Source organism: Aspergillus homomorphus, assembly GCF_003184865.1.
Source record: "Aspergillus homomorphus CBS 101889 unplaced genomic scaffold BO97scaffold_17, whole genome shotgun sequence".
Lineage (NCBI taxonomy): Eukaryota > Fungi > Ascomycota > Eurotiomycetes > Eurotiales > Aspergillaceae > Aspergillus > Aspergillus homomorphus.
The window spans coordinates 535,017-553,880 of record NW_020291903.1 but is presented as its reverse complement, the minus strand read 5'-3'; the positions used below and the strand labels follow the sequence as shown (position 1 = coordinate 553,880).

The 18,864-nt window shown below is 51.4% G+C and overlaps 5 protein-coding genes across 5 annotated transcripts; 3 read left to right on the top strand and 2 right to left on the bottom strand.

Moving 5' to 3' along the window:
* Positions 1-412: 412 nt before the first annotated feature.
* Positions 413-1,357, top strand: BO97DRAFT_424635 (uncharacterized protein; the record flags this gene model as incomplete). Its single annotated transcript, XM_025696996.1, has 1 exon — positions 413-1,357. The coding sequence occupies one exon, from the start codon at positions 413-415 to the stop codon at positions 1,355-1,357; it is 945 nt and encodes a 314-aa protein (XP_025551708.1).
* Positions 1,358-1,967: 610 nt separating this feature from the next.
* Positions 1,968-5,702, top strand: BO97DRAFT_424634 (uncharacterized protein; the record flags this gene model as incomplete). The annotated part of the gene is made up of 5 exons (XM_025696995.1): positions 1,968-2,362; positions 2,412-2,988; positions 3,041-3,572; positions 5,202-5,326; positions 5,355-5,702. 5 exons carry the CDS (start codon positions 1,968-1,970, stop codon positions 5,700-5,702), a joined length of 1,977 nt encoding a protein of 658 aa, XP_025551707.1.
* Positions 5,703-7,619: 1,917 nt separating this feature from the next.
* Positions 7,620-8,203, top strand: BO97DRAFT_308632 (putative APSES transcription factor Xbp1; the record flags this gene model as incomplete). Its single annotated transcript, XM_025691185.1, has 4 exons — positions 7,620-7,821; positions 7,870-7,979; positions 8,037-8,121; positions 8,172-8,203. Coding segments are annotated over 4 exons (429 nt in total), but the record flags the coding sequence as incomplete, so codon positions are not given.
* A 2,388-nt stretch (positions 8,204-10,591) lies between these two features.
* Positions 10,592-12,331, bottom strand: BO97DRAFT_390258 (MFS transporter; the record flags this gene model as incomplete). Its single annotated transcript, XM_025693757.1, has 1 exon — positions 10,592-12,331. The coding sequence occupies one exon, from the start codon at positions 12,329-12,331 to the stop codon at positions 10,592-10,594; it is 1,740 nt and encodes a 579-aa protein (XP_025551705.1).
* A 398-nt stretch (positions 12,332-12,729) lies between these two features.
* Positions 12,730-18,514, bottom strand: BO97DRAFT_368662 (DNA topoisomerase 2). The gene is made up of 3 exons (XM_025692709.1): positions 18,213-18,514; positions 17,807-18,148; positions 12,730-17,747 (listed from the first exon to the last, which is right to left on the bottom strand). The coding sequence occupies exons 1-3, from the start codon at positions 18,282-18,284 to the stop codon at positions 13,017-13,019; spliced, it is 5,145 nt and encodes a 1,714-aa protein (XP_025551704.1). The 5' UTR covers positions 18,285-18,514; the 3' UTR covers positions 12,730-13,016.
* Positions 18,515-18,864: the final 350 nt, after the last annotated feature.

Here is an 18,864-nt window from a genome sequence, read left to right as displayed (position 1 = left end):
TATATACGAGCGGGGAAAATAGATAAAGATGGACTTTTTCTCCACGAGAACTTATCGCAGAGTTCTTTTCATGATAAAGAGAATTTAGACAGGCTAGAATATAGCATATTCTGGACCTGGATATCGATGTAGGCTTCTGCCTTGAAAGCCACGTTGATACTACGACGCCTTACACTTAGTCTGGACACGTGACTTTTATACAAGCTCTACACCTACTTGAACCGTGCGGAGATCTTACTTTCACCATCTTCTTTCACTGGCGGCTGTGGTCGGAGATCTCCTAGTTGCTCCCATGATCTTTCTTTCACCAGCGGCGGTACAAGATGGAGTTTCCCATATTGTGGATTCGCATTCGATATGCCGAGTACTTAAATTAGTTCTCAACCTATAGCTATAAATACACCTTCGAAAGATGTCAGTTCCGCCATATCTCCAAGCTTCCCATCTTGCAAACAGTCTGATCCTTGACAGTGGATCCAAGATGGATACGGAGGAGATTGATATCGAAGATTTTGACACCCGCGGGAAGAAGGGTTCCTTGGTCTATGCTCTCTGGGCACACTCGGACAAAGTAGTAGAAAGCAGCAGAAGCAGCAGAAGCAGCAGCAGCAGCAGCAGCAGCCACAGCGCGTTTGAATTCGATGCCGCTGCCAAAGCAGTGAGGGCACCGATTACCTGGATCTGTGGGCGACTCGTTGTGTGTGACCTCTCGGGGGATCAAGCGTGCCCTAAGGCATATGACACATATGTGGCTGAAGAGCAGGGCGTATTCAAGATGGTGGTCGAGAGAGTTCGGTTAGTGATGACCCTACAGCGCAGGAGAAAAATCGAGCCGCGGCCGATCGAGGCGGTGGATATCGGTAACTTTCCGCCCTACAAAGCCAATTTGCTATATCAACTCTGTCAGTGTTCGACCTCCCCCAAATCGGGGGATTTCCCCCCGGTCACGTTGCAGGAAGCAGAGCAGACTGTCACCAGCGGATATATCAAGACTTTCGGCGGCAAAGACATCCATTGCGATCTATCCGGGGATCAGGCATGTTTCAGAGAATATGTTCAGATCTCCGGGCTTGAAGCATTTGATATCGCGTTCGAGATCGCCCACATGGGGTGTCTTTTGTGGCTCACAGAACCTGAATCTCGACCCAGGGAACATAAAAGACGCGAATGGCTGGCTGGCTTAGAGATGAAGTGGATGAAGACCATTGGCAGCCTGGGGGAATATTACAAGGACCTCTCCCCGATCTTTGAAATCGGACCATCTGTAGATGCTGTCGGAGGAGACGAGGCTGATGACTGGTACTGGCCTGAGGACGAAGAAGAAGAAAAGGAAGAGAAAAATGATGATAAGAACTGAACAACGTAGCTTCTTGCATCATAACTCTTTGCATTCTCGCTTAGTGCTTTTTCCCTTTTCTCTTCTAATTTCTCTCTAAATAGTTAATACAAATCTGATTACGAAAACATCACGTCTGTAGTCAACAGTTTTGAGGATAGGAGACTGAGTAAGCTTCTGGTAGCGCTTCCTATACTTATTTATCCAGCACCTAAACCATCAACACCCAGTCTGGATACTTTGTAAAAGCACCTCAGTTGTAAGATTATTTTATCATTTTCCAAACAATGCGCAGTTCCTTTGACAATTGAATTCAATCATCCACCAGGTCTTTTCTTTGTCTTCCCAGGTTTCAACCCGGTGGTTCTTTAACTTTGCAGGGGGCTGTTGCCACGCGTGATTGACAGAGAAATGAAAGTTATCAGAGTTCATCATTTCGTGGGAGTTCACACGACGTCCGGATAGTCTTGTTTCGTGAGGCGTATAAGCACGTCCTTCTTATCCGGGGGCTGAAGCTGAACCCAACCTGAAAAATCCTCTGGAGTTCCAACAACAAACAGCTGCAAGCTGATCTACAAGTGTGTTTATAGTACATTCAGTACATTCTACCCCATTGTGAACATCTTTCAGTATGGCCGCCAAGTTCAGACTTGAAGAGCTCGCCGAAGTGTGCGCGCACAGTCTCAAGGGTCTCTACGACACCGACGCGCTGCCCGGAAGTAGGCTTTATGACCGAATCAACCGGAGCATTGGATTCGTGGCCTGGGCGGCGCGCGAGCTGAATCTGAACCTTCACAAACTACCATTGAACAACGACAACAACGAGAACAACAATAGTCAAAGTCAACGTCAACAATTGGACAAGCGAGCGGAGATAGCGGCGCTCCTCAGCCGGCTGGCGGTGCATCTCAACAACACCAAGTTTTACGCGGCCCGGTTGGAACCACCACAGGGTCGATGGCGCAAACCAGCTCGGTTCGGCTCCTTGTGGCGACGAGATCCAAATTTCTACCAGGAGGAGGGTGGGTTCTGGGACGTTTGGTTCCGGTTTACTCGCGACATTTATTTCGGCCAGGAAGGAGGGGGCACGGCGTGACCCCGGTGCATCCAGCAGACTCCGGAAGAGCACGAAAAGCTGCGGTATCTCCTCGCAGATCCCCCCGTTGGTGGAAGAGCTCGCGACGACGGTCGTGGCCGCCGGCGCCGCCATTCGACAAGTCTGGTTTCACGAGGCGGATCGGCTTTTCGACCCCAACAACAACAACAACAACAACAACAACAACAACAACAACAACAATAACAACAACAACAATCACGACCACAAGTTCGAGAGGCAGGTGATTCAATGGCTGCATGAGCGCCAGGGCACGTGGGATCCCGAGACGCAATCGCCACGCACCGAGTTCACAGACGTCCAACGCCGCGTGGTCCTCGCGAGCATGATGCGCCGCCACCGAGGTTCCTGCGCCCTGGTGCATCACGCGCGGACGCCGGACGGCGGCCTTGTCAAGTCCATTCACCTACTCGATCCAATTAAGGCGGGTAAAGAGAAGCGAGAGGATCTATCGTTCCTGCAGCGCAGGGAGGAGCTGTTCAGCGGCCTTGAACCATCAGGACACCCCCCCGGAAGACTTCCTGCCTCGGTGTCTCAAGTGCTGCAGAAGACCCTACTCCAAATGGGGCGATCATGCATTCAGGTGGCAGGAGTTTCGAAACTCCCTTGACAGTTTGACGTGTATCGTGCCAGGCTGTACCGACCCAGAGGCTCACTTCTTCGCCCAGGAGGAAGACTGGCGCGCACATATCATGCAGGAGCACCGAGCCTTTTTCGGGTCTCTGCAACTGCAGCAAGGGCCCGATCATGGTGGCTGTTTTGCTGCAATCCTGGGCGTGTTTACCTTGCGTGAAGGAGGCCCCACGGTGACGACCCCTCACCCATGTCGTCCCTGCTGCCCCCTATGTAAATGGCCCAAAGACGGACAAGCGGTTGACAGCGACACCCTCATCCACCATATTGCCCAGGAACTGACGTGGCTCGCCATGGGGACGCTGTCCTGCACTTTCCTTTGGGCCGGGGAGGGCGAGTTCCGTCTCGAAGCCATTCAGGACCACAGATGGTCCTCTGATCAGCATATGAAAGATAGGAGTGGCTTCGAGGATATATCCGAATTGTATGATCTCAAGCCGGAACAGGATGACTTCGACAGGCCTTACGATTCTATGTCCACAATGGAACGTATGGAATACATGGATCCAGTTATGATTGAATACCAGTTTAGAACGAATTTTGGGCGACCATTATTTGCTTGCCCGCCAGAGGAAGAGGAAGAGGACTTGTGACAAGCTGACAAGCCGCACGGAAGCCGAGTTGAGGGAGGGTTCTTGGATCTACTCTGTGCGTAGGTGAAATTCAAGCCCGCAATCTACTCTTGTGTCCCTACGCCTATCACTCACCTCATATGATACGGTTTCTAGTTATTGACAATCTGCTCCTAAAAACACCAGCCTTCGAATTCTAAACTACCTTTTCATGTAAGCACAGGTTACCGATATCTATCTATCATGAGTTTTTATAGTGCCACCTTTGTTAAATGTCCCGTCCGCTTGTGCTATTCAATGTTGTGTTGAATAGTATCGATATCTGTGTGCTGCTTCCAATAAACGCGCCTGAGCTTCACCAGAAGCCTTTGCAGCTCATTTATGTCACCGGGTGATTGCTCAGGGAAAGCGCCTAGGTAAAGTTGCATCTCGTAGAATGCCGGCCTGACAAGAGGCCCTCGATCGTTATGCACTAACGCCCCAATCCAGTCTTTTAGATGATTCTCGAGAAACTGGATGGCAGATTTAAGTGCTCTTCTCTTCCCGGCATCGTCCGCCTCTTCAAAACACCTACAGATATGCCAAGGCCGAGCCAGGCAGCTATAACTTAGGGAGGGCCAAGACTCACTTGAATGTTGGCGAGCGCGATTTCCTATGGCATGTAAACCTATCGCAGAAGAAATGCTTTCGAGGGAACGATGCAAGATTTCCCCGTGACCCAGGGCGGTCTGGGCTCGGAACTCATCGTCGTCTTTTTACATGGCTTTGACGAAGCCGGCTGCCGTATGGTGAACAAAGTCGACCCAAATCTCCTCTCATCTTGAGAAAGGAGTCGCACAGCCTTATAGCCACAGCTGGCTCCTTAACCGCTCCCCAGGGTAAGATATTCGTAAGCTCTGGGAGAGATATTGGGACCGAAGAAGAAGAAGAAACAGAAAGCAAACACGTTGACGGATAATGCTCTTCTAGATGACAGACAGTACCGATTTAACTGATAGGACTCTAACAATAGAACTCTGAAGATTATAAACCTGGATGGGTTCTTGATGTAAGATGAAAGCGTAAAGAAGAAAGAGTCAGGGTGCCTGAAAGTAAAGTGGAAAAAGAAAATTGTTGTGCCTACTCCCGCTGGTGCTGTTTCTACCAATTAAGTACATGCAAACGGGACGAACAGAGGGGGGAGGGGGCAGCGGGAGTGGCAGAATCAGGAAAAGGCACAGCACGGGATATACGAAGCCGGGATCCAGGCTAATATAACATAGATAGATCTACGAAGGTGTGAACTACCTATAAAAGCTCTGTTGAGATAAAAAGCTGGGTGAGACTGAAATGCACTAAATGTTGCGGGTAGAAGAATACTAAAGAAAGTGACTGGTAATACTCTATATGGTATGTACCTACATACTACTCTCTAGGTGTAAATCACCGCCACACAGGAGCATGACATCCAGTAGGTTCAATACAGCCCAACAGCCTAGGCCGCATCAGGTGACCTCAGCGCACCTTCACCTTTTGAACAGTAGGTGGAGTTAACAATTTGAGCCAGATGCACGACAAGCAGAGCTCGTCATCGCTTGTTGGCGGCTCTGGCTACAGAAGAAACCTTCCGTTCCCCCAGATCCATGCAAACCAGGGGCCGGGGTGATCGTGCTGCGGCTTCGGGCGACCGGAGTAAGTGGAATGGACCAAAATGTGACAGACGTTCCTGACCTATGTCTGCGGCGATGCATCGGCGGCGATCCTTATAGTGATCTCGGCGGGCGCCGCCACGCGTCGATCCTCGGAAATGAGTTCCGACCCCCGCCACGGCATCGACATCGTCGAGCGATATCCCCCTGTACTGAATGACGCCGTTCTGCCGCATCGATTGGGGATTCGAATTAGTTGTTTCGAGTTTCGCAATGTGGCAGGCGATCTGCACAGCCCAGCCCACCAGATACGGAGTATGGTGTCTCTGCTCAGCAGCAGCCGGAGCTCTTCGAGGAGGCTTTTTGCGTTGGTTGGAGAGGATGTCGAAGTACTCGAGGTCGCCTGTGATGATCTTTAGATTCTCCTCGTGGGCAGAGTTCGGTGGGCTGACCGGAATGAAGGATTCTTTGGGGATGAAGGAAGGTAAACAGGCAACAACAGTTCTGGAGCGCAGGTCAGAAGCCTAGAGTGGCAGTGTTTTCGACATTGTTTCAAGAACGAGAAGCAGGGAGCTACTTTTAGAAGCAAGCACCCAAACGAATGAAAGAACAACAGAATTGAATTAAAGGCTTGCTTCCGGAATCATTCTTCCAGCATGGGGCATGAATGGTCAGTCCCAGTCTGACTGGAGTACAATTTTGCAAGAGAGTTCGGCACATTGCAGAACATGCTTCGCGATGACCAAACAAGGTAAAACAAGAGAAAGGAGATTGAAATGATTGATTCCATCCCCATTAGTACAATAGGTACAATGTACAGTACGTGACTTTTACATTCGCTCACTTGCGCTCACCTATAGTAGTGATTGGGATTGACTGACTCAGCCACTAAACTCTCCCCTGAAGCTCCCCTGACTTAGATTTCGACAGTTTGACTCCCACCACCACAAACCTCTCCATTCAACACCCTCGCCCATGTTTCTTTTTTTTCAGAGAAGAACATGGCGGCCAGGCTACTGAGCGACGCGTTCGATTGCCTTCCAGACCTTTTTTTTTCTTCTTAGTTCAATCCACAACGCGAGAGGCTTGAGAGCGCCGACGAATGCCATTTCCCGCTCCCAGAAAGCCGGCACGAAATAGCACCGAATGACTCTGGATCAGCACCAAGGCCCCGGCGTACGATCGGCTCGTTCTGAGAGGCTATGCTAACGGGAACATCCAACCCGCACGCCCGAGCTACACAAATCATCAGGTTGTAGGCAGAAAATTAGCTGCAACAAGACCATAAACTGCCAAGGTACACCTGCCGCTTGGGTCTCACAATCGCAGGGGAAGCTCGGTTTATGGAGTTTACGATTGCTGACGGATGTGTTACCGACTAGGAAAGAGGACATGGATGACCTTCATACCGAGATGGGAGGTAAATCATCATGGAAATTAGTGAAAGAGTTTCTGCTGGGAGGGGATTTTTGACAGATCCGATCGCGCGTGAGACATTTTGGAGGTGGAAGTTACTCCTATTCCCTTCCGCGGCGTCTGGCCCCCAGAAGTCTCTTTACTCACGCAGCTGTGACCGTTTTGAGACCGTTTGATGCCGCCAGCCGACCAGTGTCGCCCGTCAAGATCGAGTCTTTGGCAGTCCGATCTCGAGCAAGAAGATGGACTTATTACCCTGTCAGGGTGCTACAATAGTGTCACAATCTGGATTGTTAGGGGTCTAGCTAATGGAATCCAAGAAGCTGGCAGAGGTGGGACAAAGTTCCCCAGACGGCTCCTCGTTGAGATCAAGATACTTGCAACTGGGGTCGGGTGCGCAACTCTGAGTGTCCAATCGACGATGACCTTTGGTTCTGCATCCACGTTGTCTTCTTCAAGGCTGAGAATGAAACCAGCTAGATCCACGCCATCGTCTTCCTAATATCCCGACTTATGCTCCAAGTCCCGTTTGGGCGACCTGTTGCCGCTGCAGCTTTTCTCAAGCACCCGCCACATTTTCTGCTCAGATTGTGGGTTTCTCTGCTCTACTGCTTTCCCTGGCTATTTAAGCCCCAGCTTTCCCCAGGTTGTGAGCTTTTTCTTCCCGTCATCTTCACCATTACGACTTTCACTTCTCTACTCCTCTCCTTGACTACTTAAGCCGTTGAATTTCCCTTGGCTGGGAACCACTCCTCCCCTCCATTTTCTTCAGCACAACTTTCTTTCCTCTCTCCTCCAAGCTCATGCTTCCCAAAAGCTCTTTGTGTAACTCTGAGCCTGAATCAAGTGGAACCTATTTCACTAGTCCAGTCTCGGTCAGCCGAACAAACACCATGAAGACCCTTGTGCCAGACAGTCCAAAACGCGGCAAAGACACTCCCAAGTTCGAACCCGGCACACCCCAAGGCCCAGTAAACTATCCTCCTTACGAGACCTGCGCCGAATTCTATGAGGAGCATTGCATCTACCCCCAGGGCAAGCTCATGGACTATGCACATACCTATCTATACCGCAGCGACAAGAGGGAGTTCAATGACAAAACAGGACGTGATGACTTCAGAGGTAAGACGATAACATTCAAATGGAGAACAGAATTCTGACCATGTATAGTCTTCGCGTATCAGTTTTTATGGCGTGGTGTGGCTCGTTACGTGTTATGGGACTACATCAGTGGGCGTATTCGCGTGACACACCTCTTCAAGTGCAACAATCTCGCAAAGGTAATATACTTAGCTTGCCACATTATCGCCGCGGCTAACTTCTTCTCACGCTTGCAGACGGCTCCCAAAAAATTCCTCGACGCGAACCCCGGCCTCAAGGACCTTTCCTACAACATCACCGGCGGAACCCTCGCCACCCAAGGTAATTGCGCTGTTCGCTGTTCGTGATCGCCAGCTAATATCTTAGGCTAGGATATTGGATGCCCTTCGAATGCGTCAAAGCCCTTGCCAAAAACTGGTTCTTCGAGCTGCGATATGTCCTCGTGCCGATTTTCGGACCCGACTTCCCTTCGGAATGTATCCGGCCAGGACAGCCCGGATATGAATCCTGGAAGATCGACAGGGAGATCGTTCGCCAGGAAGCCATCAGAGGGAAGGAGTATCGCAAACTCCAGCTTCCTAGGCCAGCATCTTGTTCCAGCCCCAGTGTGCAAGATAGGGAGGACAACAGGTACGTCTAACACACCCACTTTGATAGCAATTTGAGTCTGTCATGGCATCTTTCTCACATCCATCTTCTCACAAAGTTGGAGCGATCTCCCCTCCCTCCGAAACTCCAACTGCTCGACGCCCGTTTCCTTCCAGACCTTCACAGCGCTCAACACCCCGCAACTACAGCAGGCGACCCCTCCCACCTCCCCGCCGACCCAGACCACGCTCACTCACCAAGCCTCGGAAAGTGCGAACCCCAGCAGCGAGCGCTTCCAAACGATGCCCACGGCCGAGGTCACCAACACCAGGACAACGAAGGGAGACAAAGAGGACACGGACATGGTGATGATCGACGCTGACGGTGACGAGAGGGAGGGTCCTTCACCATGGACTACCCATCATTGCCCGGAGACTGAGATTGCAACTGCCTTAATTCCCAGCAACAAAAGAGGGGACCCTTTCTCATGGGGCCCCCGTCATCACTCGGAAACAGATATCGCAGATGTTCTCGCTCACGGTGACGAGAGGGCGATCTATCTCTATCTGATCCTTCGTCACTATACGGATGAGGAGCTTGACACTGCTCTGTCCTTGTTGCTCCTGAACAGACAGGGAACACGTCGAGAGGGTCCTGCCGTTGCCACGCATCTTGATCAGAGGGCGCCCCATTGAGCTGACCAGTAGACAACTGCTTTATACCTATGCTGGCTGTAGGTACAGTATAGGCCCGTGGAGCGTCCTTTGAGCCGTGGTCCTACGTGTCTGTCTATCCACAGGATTCTCTTTCTTCCATCGGATGATTCCTTACCTGTTAGCGAATTCGGAGACGGGAATTTAGCATGGTGTTGGCGGGATTGTTGATCTTTTGTTATCTCTGGTGTATTCATCTCGGGAGTGGCGATTATTAGCATCGCAAAAATGAAGAAATGTTCAATCAGGACATATTTGAAAATCGAAAGACATGAGGATGTAATCTAACCTCTCTCTCCCATTTTTTTCAGTCAGCTAACCCAGCAAATCACCCGTCCAAAGAACTTCGCAACAGCGCAGGTCTGTTGCACCCGTCTATAAGCAGTCAATAGCATAGATACTCTACATCCGCAAGAATAGATCCACCCTCCGCGCAAAGCAAAGTCATTACCCTCCCACCAAAGTGGAAATCCTCGCCAGACTGATGTAAGGAGGTACTAGATGTCCACGGTATAGTAACCATCCGCCCAGCAAACTCTAGCTCGTCTTGGAACAAGCCGATAGACTCTGCTCCTGCTCCTGCTATATAAACAACAATACTAGTCGCCCCAGCGCAGGACTATTTTCATCAGCGCAACGCATGCGAAGGATCCCGGATAGACTGCCTGGCTGGCTAGCTGGCTAGCTGCTTTGCTGTTGATCATCGAGAGTGTTTATCGTATGTACAGTACCTGCAATGGAAAACTGCTATGCTACGCTACGCTACACTACCCACCCACCTGGGTGATTTCTTGGGTTTAGTGGAGGAGTGAGCGCTGACTGTCTTTACGGGTGATAGAATTAAAGCAATCTTATCTAGGGGATTGAGCTGCCGGTTTGGGCTGAAGTGCAAGCCATCGTGCCTGTCTCGTTCACTCGAACAGCTGTTCTGATTGTTGTTTTCTCGGGTTGTGGGTTCTTTGCGGATCGGTTTTCACGTTTGTTCTTGGTTCGGTCTAAACGGGAGTACTATTTCCGATGGAGTTTAGGTTACATGGGTGTATGATATGCATGATAGTAAGTTTGTGTATGGGCTATAGATTGTGGATTATTTATTTGCTGTGCGGTTCTGTCTAGTGTATCTATCTTCTTGCTATAACTATAGTCATTTATTACTCGTGAAACACTCGAGTTCGAGACTCGGTCAGTGGTACCATCGTCCTCTGGCTTGGTTCAACCGGAAGAGAGGAGAAAGGAACCGGGCCTAGGCATGCGGGGAGTAAACTTGCAACAAGCAATCCACAACAAACGGGCAGCCGGAGTGACAAACAGCTTGCTGCGAGGAGGACGCACGGCCGAAGCTAGCTACCGTAGATACTTCCCGAGCTGGGTGTGGCGGTGGCGGAGTAGGGTGTTTGTACGACATGGTGAGAAAACATACAGGCATACATACGTATACCCCCGCAGTCTATTTTGACCGACCAACGAAACGAGCAGCATATGCAAGGCCGTTAAACAGCGAAGCGACTCCACCCCCGGATCTTCTCGCCCCAGCGGTAGAACCCGTACGGCACCGGGACCAGCAGCGCGCTGATGGCTCCCAGGATAGTCAGGGTCCAGTGGACGCCCATGTTCTGGTAAAACGGCACTCCGACGACCGTCATCCCTCCGGCGGCGCAGTAGCGCGACACCGTCATGAAGCCCAGTGCGGACGCGGCGTAGATGTCGTATGCGTCGATGACGTACATGTACGAGGAAATGAACACCGTGATGGTGCCGAACCCGAAGACGGCGGACGCTACGATCGGCGACCAGATCGATACGCTCGAGTAGGACGTCCAGCCCATCCAGAAGAGGCTGATGGGAATGAACGGGCTGCCGATCATGGAGAACCAGAGACGGTTCTCGGGACGTGGTGCGTGGTGGTGATGGCGGTGGACCTTCTTGTCCGAGGTGGGTTCGGATTGTTCGTGTGGATTGTTCGGGTTGGGATCGATCCGTTCGTCGTCGGATGATGACGAGGAAGAGGAAGAAGAAGAGTGTGAGAGGGCGGCTTGCTCGAATTCACGCTTCGTCCAGCGGTAGATGATCGGGACGAAGATGCCTGCGAGACAGATCCCCACGTACATCGCTACCCAGACGATGTTTGTGAGGCCCTGCGAGAGACCATGAATGTCGGAGAAGATGTAGGTATATCCATCGAAGAAGGTGAACAGTACAATGTAAATCACAGTCATGTAAAGAGAAATCAACAGGATAATAGGCTCATGGATGGTAAGGCTAAACTGGCGGATGCACGCATGACTGATTCTAGACAGCAGAGCGGTTTTCTGGAGATCCATGGCTGATTTATAGCGAGGATCACGCGTGATGTTCCGAAGATGGCGCGCCTTCCATTTGAGTAAGAGAGGGCCGTAGGTTTCTGGCTGGAACAGAAGGATTAATGCAAAGATGAAGCCGGCAAGGATTAGGATGATCCAATTCGTCCACCGCCAGGAGAGCGTGCCTTCGCCCATGTAGGAGGCAATTACTGGACCGAGAACAGGCCCCCCAAACGATAAGATAGCATAAAGAGGAAACGTAAGAGTCTTTTCCAAAGGATTCCACAAATCAGCGATGGTCCCTCCTGCGCAAGTCAACGGAGGGCAGCCAAAGACCCCGGCGAGAAACCGAAAGGCCAACTGCGCGCCGATATTCGGTGCCAGTCCGGAGGCCATAATGAAGATCATGAACAGGGTGAGAGACCCCGTGTAGACGGCATTTCGGCCAACAACCTCCGACATAGGACCAGACACCAACGAACCAGTTGCAAATCCAAGCAAGTATGTGCCCGTCGCGAGAGAGGCGACGACATCACTGACATGGAACGCCGCGGCATTCTGGGGCATAACACCAGATTCGATGGACGACGCACATCCCACAGCAAACGCCAGGGCAGTCACAAGCAGTGTCGCTGAGATTCGTGAGGCGAGACTGTAGTTGCGGGGGTTGACGGGATCTTGATCGTGTTCCCATTCGACAAGGAGAATGGACGAGGCGGTTCCGTCATTTTCGATAACCTCCTTCAGCTGCACTCCGGGCAATTGAACGTAAGGCCGCTGCTGCTGTGCGTTCCAGCCAACACTGTTGCCCGCAGCATGCCCCCTGGACAGATCATCGGTCTTTTCTGCTCGGAGAAAATCCGGATAATCTTCTTCGAGCTGTTTGCGCACGGCTTGGCCGATGCGGCGATACTGAAGGTAGGCCTGCATGGGAGAGAGGTCAGTAAGACAGACGAAACGCCGTTACAGGTGGACTTGCAGCACCAAAAGGACAGAGAGGAAGGTCGGCTGAAAAATGGAAATCGAGAGATCGACCCTGACGACATGGTTAGCACCGCCAAAGGCGACGCTGATTAATGGCTGGTGATGAGAAGTGAGAAATCGAGCGCAAAAGCTGGCTCAAGACCGGAGGAACGCCGTCCTGCGACCCACCAGATCCACTTCCTGGACGACCAGACAAGGGAACTAAGTCCTAACTCCTCGAACTATCCCGGTCAGGAACTATAGTCCGCCTATGAAAGATGAGGGGCTGCCGGAGCTCGGCCTGAAGTCCGGGACTGTCGCCTTACGGCCTTACGAGGGTGAAATTTGCAAAGTCACCAGTAGAAAATGTCGGTCCATTCCGCTTCGTTTCCATCCAACCTTGAACTAGAGTGAGTGGATCGACCGACCCATCAGATACACAAAAACGCCTGCAAGGAATATCTCTTCCCGATCGCAATTTATAAACACATCCTATTAATAAACAAAGAATATAGATCCAGTTGTAAAGAAATGAGAACAGAAATGATAATGAAAAAGAAAGAAAGGACAACGAAGAGGGCTACTGCACCGACGGAGCCAGAAATCCCCTTAGACGCTCAGCATCGCGAGATCCCTCCTGCATGCCCACCACTCACTCGCTATCTTCGAAGTCTTCCCCCGAGTCATTACCTCCCCCAACAATATCATCGCTATCATCATCATCATCAATCACATACGTTTTCTTCTTTGTGGTTGCCGTGCGTCGCGAAGGCCGACTGACGGGAGCCGCCGGCGAGTCCAGAATGTCATTGGCCATGGCATCGATATCATCGTCCGACAGATCATCCGCCAACTGCTTCTTCTTCGCAGCAGCGCTAGACTTCGCCTGCTTAGAAGCATACGCCTTGGCAGCAGGGGATAGTGTCGTCTGCTTTGTGGGTGCTGCAGCTGCGGCCTTGGTGGTAGCATCCTTCTTCGGGCGACCACGCGGCTTAGCTGCCGGTTTCGCCGCAGTTGATGCAGCAGCCTTACCCCTGGCGGCCGGCTTCGCCTTAGCAGCTACTGGCTTCACAGGCTCTTCCTCTTCGCTATCATCCAGAACAGTGACGGGATCCTTTGACTTCACTTGAAGGGACCGCCGCGGCGAGCCCTGGGGGACCAGCTTGCTGTAGTCGGTCTCGTCCGCATCAAAGTCAGGAGAGGCCTTGGCCGGCTTGGTGCTACTCTGCAGTCCTGAGCGGCTGCCAGGTCCGGACCGCTCCGAGAACAGCTGAAGAGAATCCGATGTGGACCCGCCCGCGGTGCCACCGATTCCCTTCACCATCTTGCTCACGTCTCCCAGCAGATCATCTAAGTTGTCACTGTCCGAATCACTTAAGGCCGTGTACTTGGTTGCTTTGCGAGCCGCCCGCGCCGGTTTCGGGGAAGACTTCGCGGCCTCAGAAGCCTGAGCCTTGGCAATTTCCAAGAAGGCATCGTCGTCTAGGTCGTCGTCACCGTCATCCGCAGGCTTCGACTTGGCTTTCCGTCCGCGCTTGGGGGCTTCTTTGACTTCGGAGCTTTCAGGGTCTTCAGACTTCACCCTAGCGGAGGCCTTGGAAGTGGCTCGGCTCTTCTTAGGCAAGACTTCGACGTCAGAATCGCCAGAAATTGGGTCTTCCTTCTCGACAGATTCAGATTTCACTCCACCGCGGCTCTTCTTGGGAAGGACCTCCAAGAAATCATCGTCGGAGTCATCGTCGATTGGCTTCGCCGCGGGTTTAGCAGGTGACTTGCTCAAGAAATTATGCAAAGTTCCCTTGGGTGCGGCCTTCTTCGCTGCTGCTTTCTTAGTCTTCGGCGCAGCAAAATCTTCGTCATCTGGGTCCTCGTCCAGAGCTGCCTTGCGCTTGCGACCCACGGGTCCACGGGCGGCAGTCATCAACTTGGACGAGGCACGACGACCCATCTGCATGACCTTGCGCTCACGGCGGGCTTCGTCCTCCAGCTGGAATCGCCACTCGTTGATGAAATCGTCCAGATCCTTTCTCCAGATGTCCTCCTTGGACAACTTGATCAATGTGTCAACTTCCAACTCTTTGTCACCAATTTGTTTGCGGAGCTTCTCCACACGCTCCTGTGTCAAAGACCAGATGGCCATGCCGAGCAGATAATCGTAGGCATTGGAAAGACTGTCAGCGTCCGTATCGTCGACTGCCTCCTCTTCATCCTCAAGAGCTGGCTCAGTCTCGCCTGCCTTGACGGCCTGAACAACCTTGGGGAACGGCTTGAAACCCTTGTCCTTCAATTCGAGAACGAGAACAGACTTCTTCTTCTTTGAGACGACCAAGTCCCCATCGATGATCATCTGAACGAAGCGCGCCTGATTGCTGAGTCTATCCAAATCCTTTTGCAGCTCCGAAAGCTGGTGTTGCTTGCGTCGCTCGTAGAACTTGAGCCGAACGGCATAGAACTCCTTGAGAATATCATCGACTGTAGCATACTTCGTGATCCGGCCCTCGGGATCGAAGGCAACTAGATTAGTCGTGGCAACGGTCTTCGAAAGCTTGAATTTTTCTTCCAACCCTTCTGACAAGGCGGCCTTCATATTCTTTTCGTCTAGCTGGATGACGAAATGAACCTTGGTGTGAGTGTTGTAGTCCTTGTAGTCCTTGATAAAAGAGGGTGTCTTGTCGGCCTTGATGATGTCTTCCAATTTGTCTTTGAAGTCCTGAGTCCAAGTACGGATAGGGAGTTCCGTAATTTCCACTTCCTTCTCCCCAGTTTCCTTGATGACTCCGCTGAATTTGAATCGATCGCCACCGATGTCGGTGACCTCGCCAGTAAAGCCACGGAACCAAGGTTGCATAGGCTTGGTCGGCTCACCGTCCATCATACGCTTCAGATTGTCCACAATGTCCTCCGGATTATAGTTGGGGATAGAAGAACTCCAACCTGTGCCAATACCATCAGCGCCGTTGATGAGAATCATAGGGACAACTGGCACATAGGTCTCCGGCTCGATCGTAGCTCCGTCATCGACATTGTATGTCAGGAGAGGCTCGTCCGCTTGGTGGAAGACACGGCGAGCAAACGGAGAAAGTCGAGTGTAGATATAACGCGCGCTAGCGCAGTCGGATCCACCCTGGAGACGACTACCGAAGTTACCACTAGGCTCCAAGACGTTGATGTTGTTGGAACCGACGAAAGTCTGTGCTAGACCGACAATGGTCTGCTGTAAGGATGCATCACCGTGATGGTACGCAGTCGCGCCTGAAACGTGACCAGCAAGCTCGACAACTTTCATATCCTTCTTCAAATTCTTGCGGAAACAAGTGTACAAGACCTTGCGCTGACCAGGCTTGAGACCATCAACAACCGAAGGGATAGAGCGAATGTTATCTGCCATGCTGAACAAAATAAGCTCCTTGTTGATGAAGTCGGTATACGTGATTTTGGAAACCGTGTGATCGAGGAACGTTCCAGGCTTGAACTGCCGGAGCCATTCCTTTCGTTCATCGGCCTTCTTCTTGGAAAAAGCAAGTTCGATGAGCTGAGCCTCATTATCTTGCAAAGTGTGGAATTCCTTCAAGTGACGGTCGAGGTCACGGAAGTAGACCTGAGCATCCTCAGTGGTGCTGGTACCCAGACCCTTGTAGTACTTGTGGTCCCAGCCGCGTTCATGCTTGTGCTCTTCTCTCCACGCCTCATATTCCGGCATGGTGAAGAAAGAGCGTTGTTTGGTGGGATTCTTGGGATCACCCTTCCACACCTTCACAATGGGAGTGATGAACTCGATGAGGAACTCAGGAATTTTCAGCAGACTTGGAAATTGAGCTTGGAGGAAATTGATGAGCAAACCCTTGATGTGACTACCGTCGTGATCCTGATCAGTCATGATCATCAAGTGGCCATACCGAAGGCCGCGGGTGTCGGTGTATTCCTTTTTATGTTGGAGGCCGATAAAATTCTTGATATTCTGAATTTCCGCGTTCTTCGAGATCTGATCGAAGGACGCATCACGCACGTTGAGCAGCTTTCCTCGAAGCGGGAAGACACCGAACAGGTCGGGCCCAACAACTGATCGTCCAGCCACGGCCAAACCCTTGGCGGATTCACCCTCAGTCAGGATCAGTGTACAGTGGTGACCGTCCTTCGTGCCAGCCTTGTTGGCGTCCGTCAACTTGGGATTGTTCATGCGACTGCGCCGACCACCGTCGCTTTTTTTCAACATCTGATCAGCCTTCTGCTGGGCGAAGTGCAGAATGTTATTCATCACTTCAGTTTTGAGGATTTTCTTATAGAAATCTTCTTCAAGAACGCATTTGCTACCGAATTGAGACGTTTTGGTCGTAAGTTGTTCCTTGGTCTGGGAGGTGAAAGCGGGGTTGACAATCAGTGCGTTGACAAAGATGAAAATGTGATTGCGGATCTGAGCTGGCTTCAGAGTAGCACCGTTCTTGTTCTTCTTCTTGACGGTTTCCGACAGCTTGTTACAAATCTGATCTGCGATGTAGTTCACGTGTGTACCTCCTTGGGTGGTTGCAATGGAATTGACAAACGACACTTGCTGGAAAGAGCCATCAGAGACAGCAAAACCGACCTCCCAGCGAGGATCCGGGCTGCAGGTGATGATCTCATCTTTGGTTCCCGCACCCTCTTCGCCTCGCTCTCTCCTGATAGCCTTGGTGTACATCTCCATATACTTCTTGAAGTTTCGCACAGGAACGCGTGTTCCATTCAACTTGACAGCCACCTTCGCGGTTCCAGCCAAGTCATAAACACGACGTTTGACAAGCGCCTCGAAATCATCATCCATGCCAGTCATTCCGAACTTGGCAAAGTCAGGCTTGAATGTAACTTTGGTGTAGTCTTCACCCTTGGCGTCTGTAATTTTAGGCTTTCCACAGTTCATCATGTTGTTGGTCCATGTCTGCTTGTATCTCTTCTTCTGGCGCGAGTCCTGAGTCTCCAAAATGAACTCGGTGGAGAAGACGTTACAGAGCTTAGCACCGTAACCGTTACGACCACCTGTGACCTTCTGCTGGTCGTCGTTGTAGTTGGACGAGGTCAAAAGATTGCCGAAAATCAGCTGCGGGATGTACATATCCTCAGTTTTGTGCCATTCGATGGGGATACCATTGCCGTTATTCCACACACTGATTTCACCTGCTTCCCGGTTGACCGTCACGCGAATTTCATCCATGCTGTCGTCATTTTGTTTGTTGTCGGCGGCGTTCACCACGATTTCGTCAAAAATCTTGTAGAGACCTGGAACGAACGAGACCTCACGATATTCCATTCCATCCATTTCTGAGTTGTAGACCCACATTTGCTGCTCTGTGCGTTCGACGGATCCGACATAGGTATCGGGACGTAGAAGGATGTGTTCGCGGGGATTAAGCTGGTAAGCCAAGAGTCAGCTACGGTGTTTAAACCCGCCAAGTTATAACCAGGCCTCACCCTCTGGAACTTCTCTGATGCGTCAACAGCCACACCATCAGGGGCCTCCGCGGAATCGGCCTTTCCAAACGACTCGTTCTCAACGTCGGCAAGCGGCTTGTTCCCGCCTTTCTTCGAAGCAGCGGGTGCTTTCTTGGCCTTCTTAGGTGGAGTGTGAGACATGATGGAATCGATATCGGACATGCGGTCAGCGTCTTCCATGTCATCGTCGCTGTCAGGCTTGGTTCGTTTCTTGGGTGCCGCTTTCGCTGCGGATTTGGCCGTTAATTTGGTCTGAGTGAGCTTTTTAGTCGCTGCTTTGGTAGCTGCGGCCTTTTTAGGAGCCGACTTGGCTTTGGGTTTCTGTATCGCATTCACGTAATCATCAGTAACTCGGACGACGAATTGGTACAGGGTCGACGCATACAGGAGCGGGTTCGGGGGCGAAGTCTGAACTTCCATCGTCCTCGAAGACGGACTCCACCATGGAATCATCCATTGTGGGGAGAAAACGCTGGGCGCGCGTGTGAAAAAGAGCGAACGAGGGAAAAGGATGGCAAAGAGTGACAAGAAGATAGGGGAACGAGGAGAGTTAGTACAGGGGAAGCCTCGCAGGCGAAGGCTAGGGGATATACAAGAGGGGATAGATAGGTGTTATGAAGGAGTAACCTGTCCCCCAACTGGTTACCTTTGTTGTCGACCGTGTTAAGTTGGTTGTCGTCCTTCTTTGTTGACGCGCTGGATGCAATTGAGAGGCGTTTCAAAGAAACTGACGGCGACCGGTGCGGATCAAGGTTGGTCCGCCCCGCGAGTGGCGCCCGCTTCACCTAAAAGAGTAAATCACAAACACTTGAGCCCCAAAGCGGAAGGAGCGACCAAAACATGCAAGGACCATTGGACCAGGCGCGGGGAAAGGGAAATCAGCCCGTCATTCACTCAACCACTGGTTATTCTTAGCACAAAGCGAGGAGTCGCTTTAAAGGTGCTTTGTGTGCTTCTCCCCTTGAAGAAGGCCACGCGAGATTTTGATCTCCCTGTGTTGCATATTAAAGTTCCTTTCGGGTTGGCAGATGTCAGTG

What these genes read in the sequence shown, in the direction of transcription:
- BO97DRAFT_368662 (XM_025692709.1), bottom strand. Translation starts at nt 18,284, where the DNA reads ATGGATGATTCCATGGTGGAGTCCGTCTTCGAGGACGATGGAAGTTCA. An exon ending in TCGCCCCCGAACCCGCTCCT is followed by an intron (nt 18,149 to 18,212) that starts GTATGCGTCGAC and finishes AATGCGATACAG; the next exon opens with AAACCCAAAGCCAAGTCGGC. An exon ending in CATCAGAGAAGTTCCAGAGG is followed by an intron (nt 17,748 to 17,806) that starts GTGAGGCCTGGT and finishes TTGGCTTACCAG; the next exon opens with CTTAATCCCCGCGAACACAT.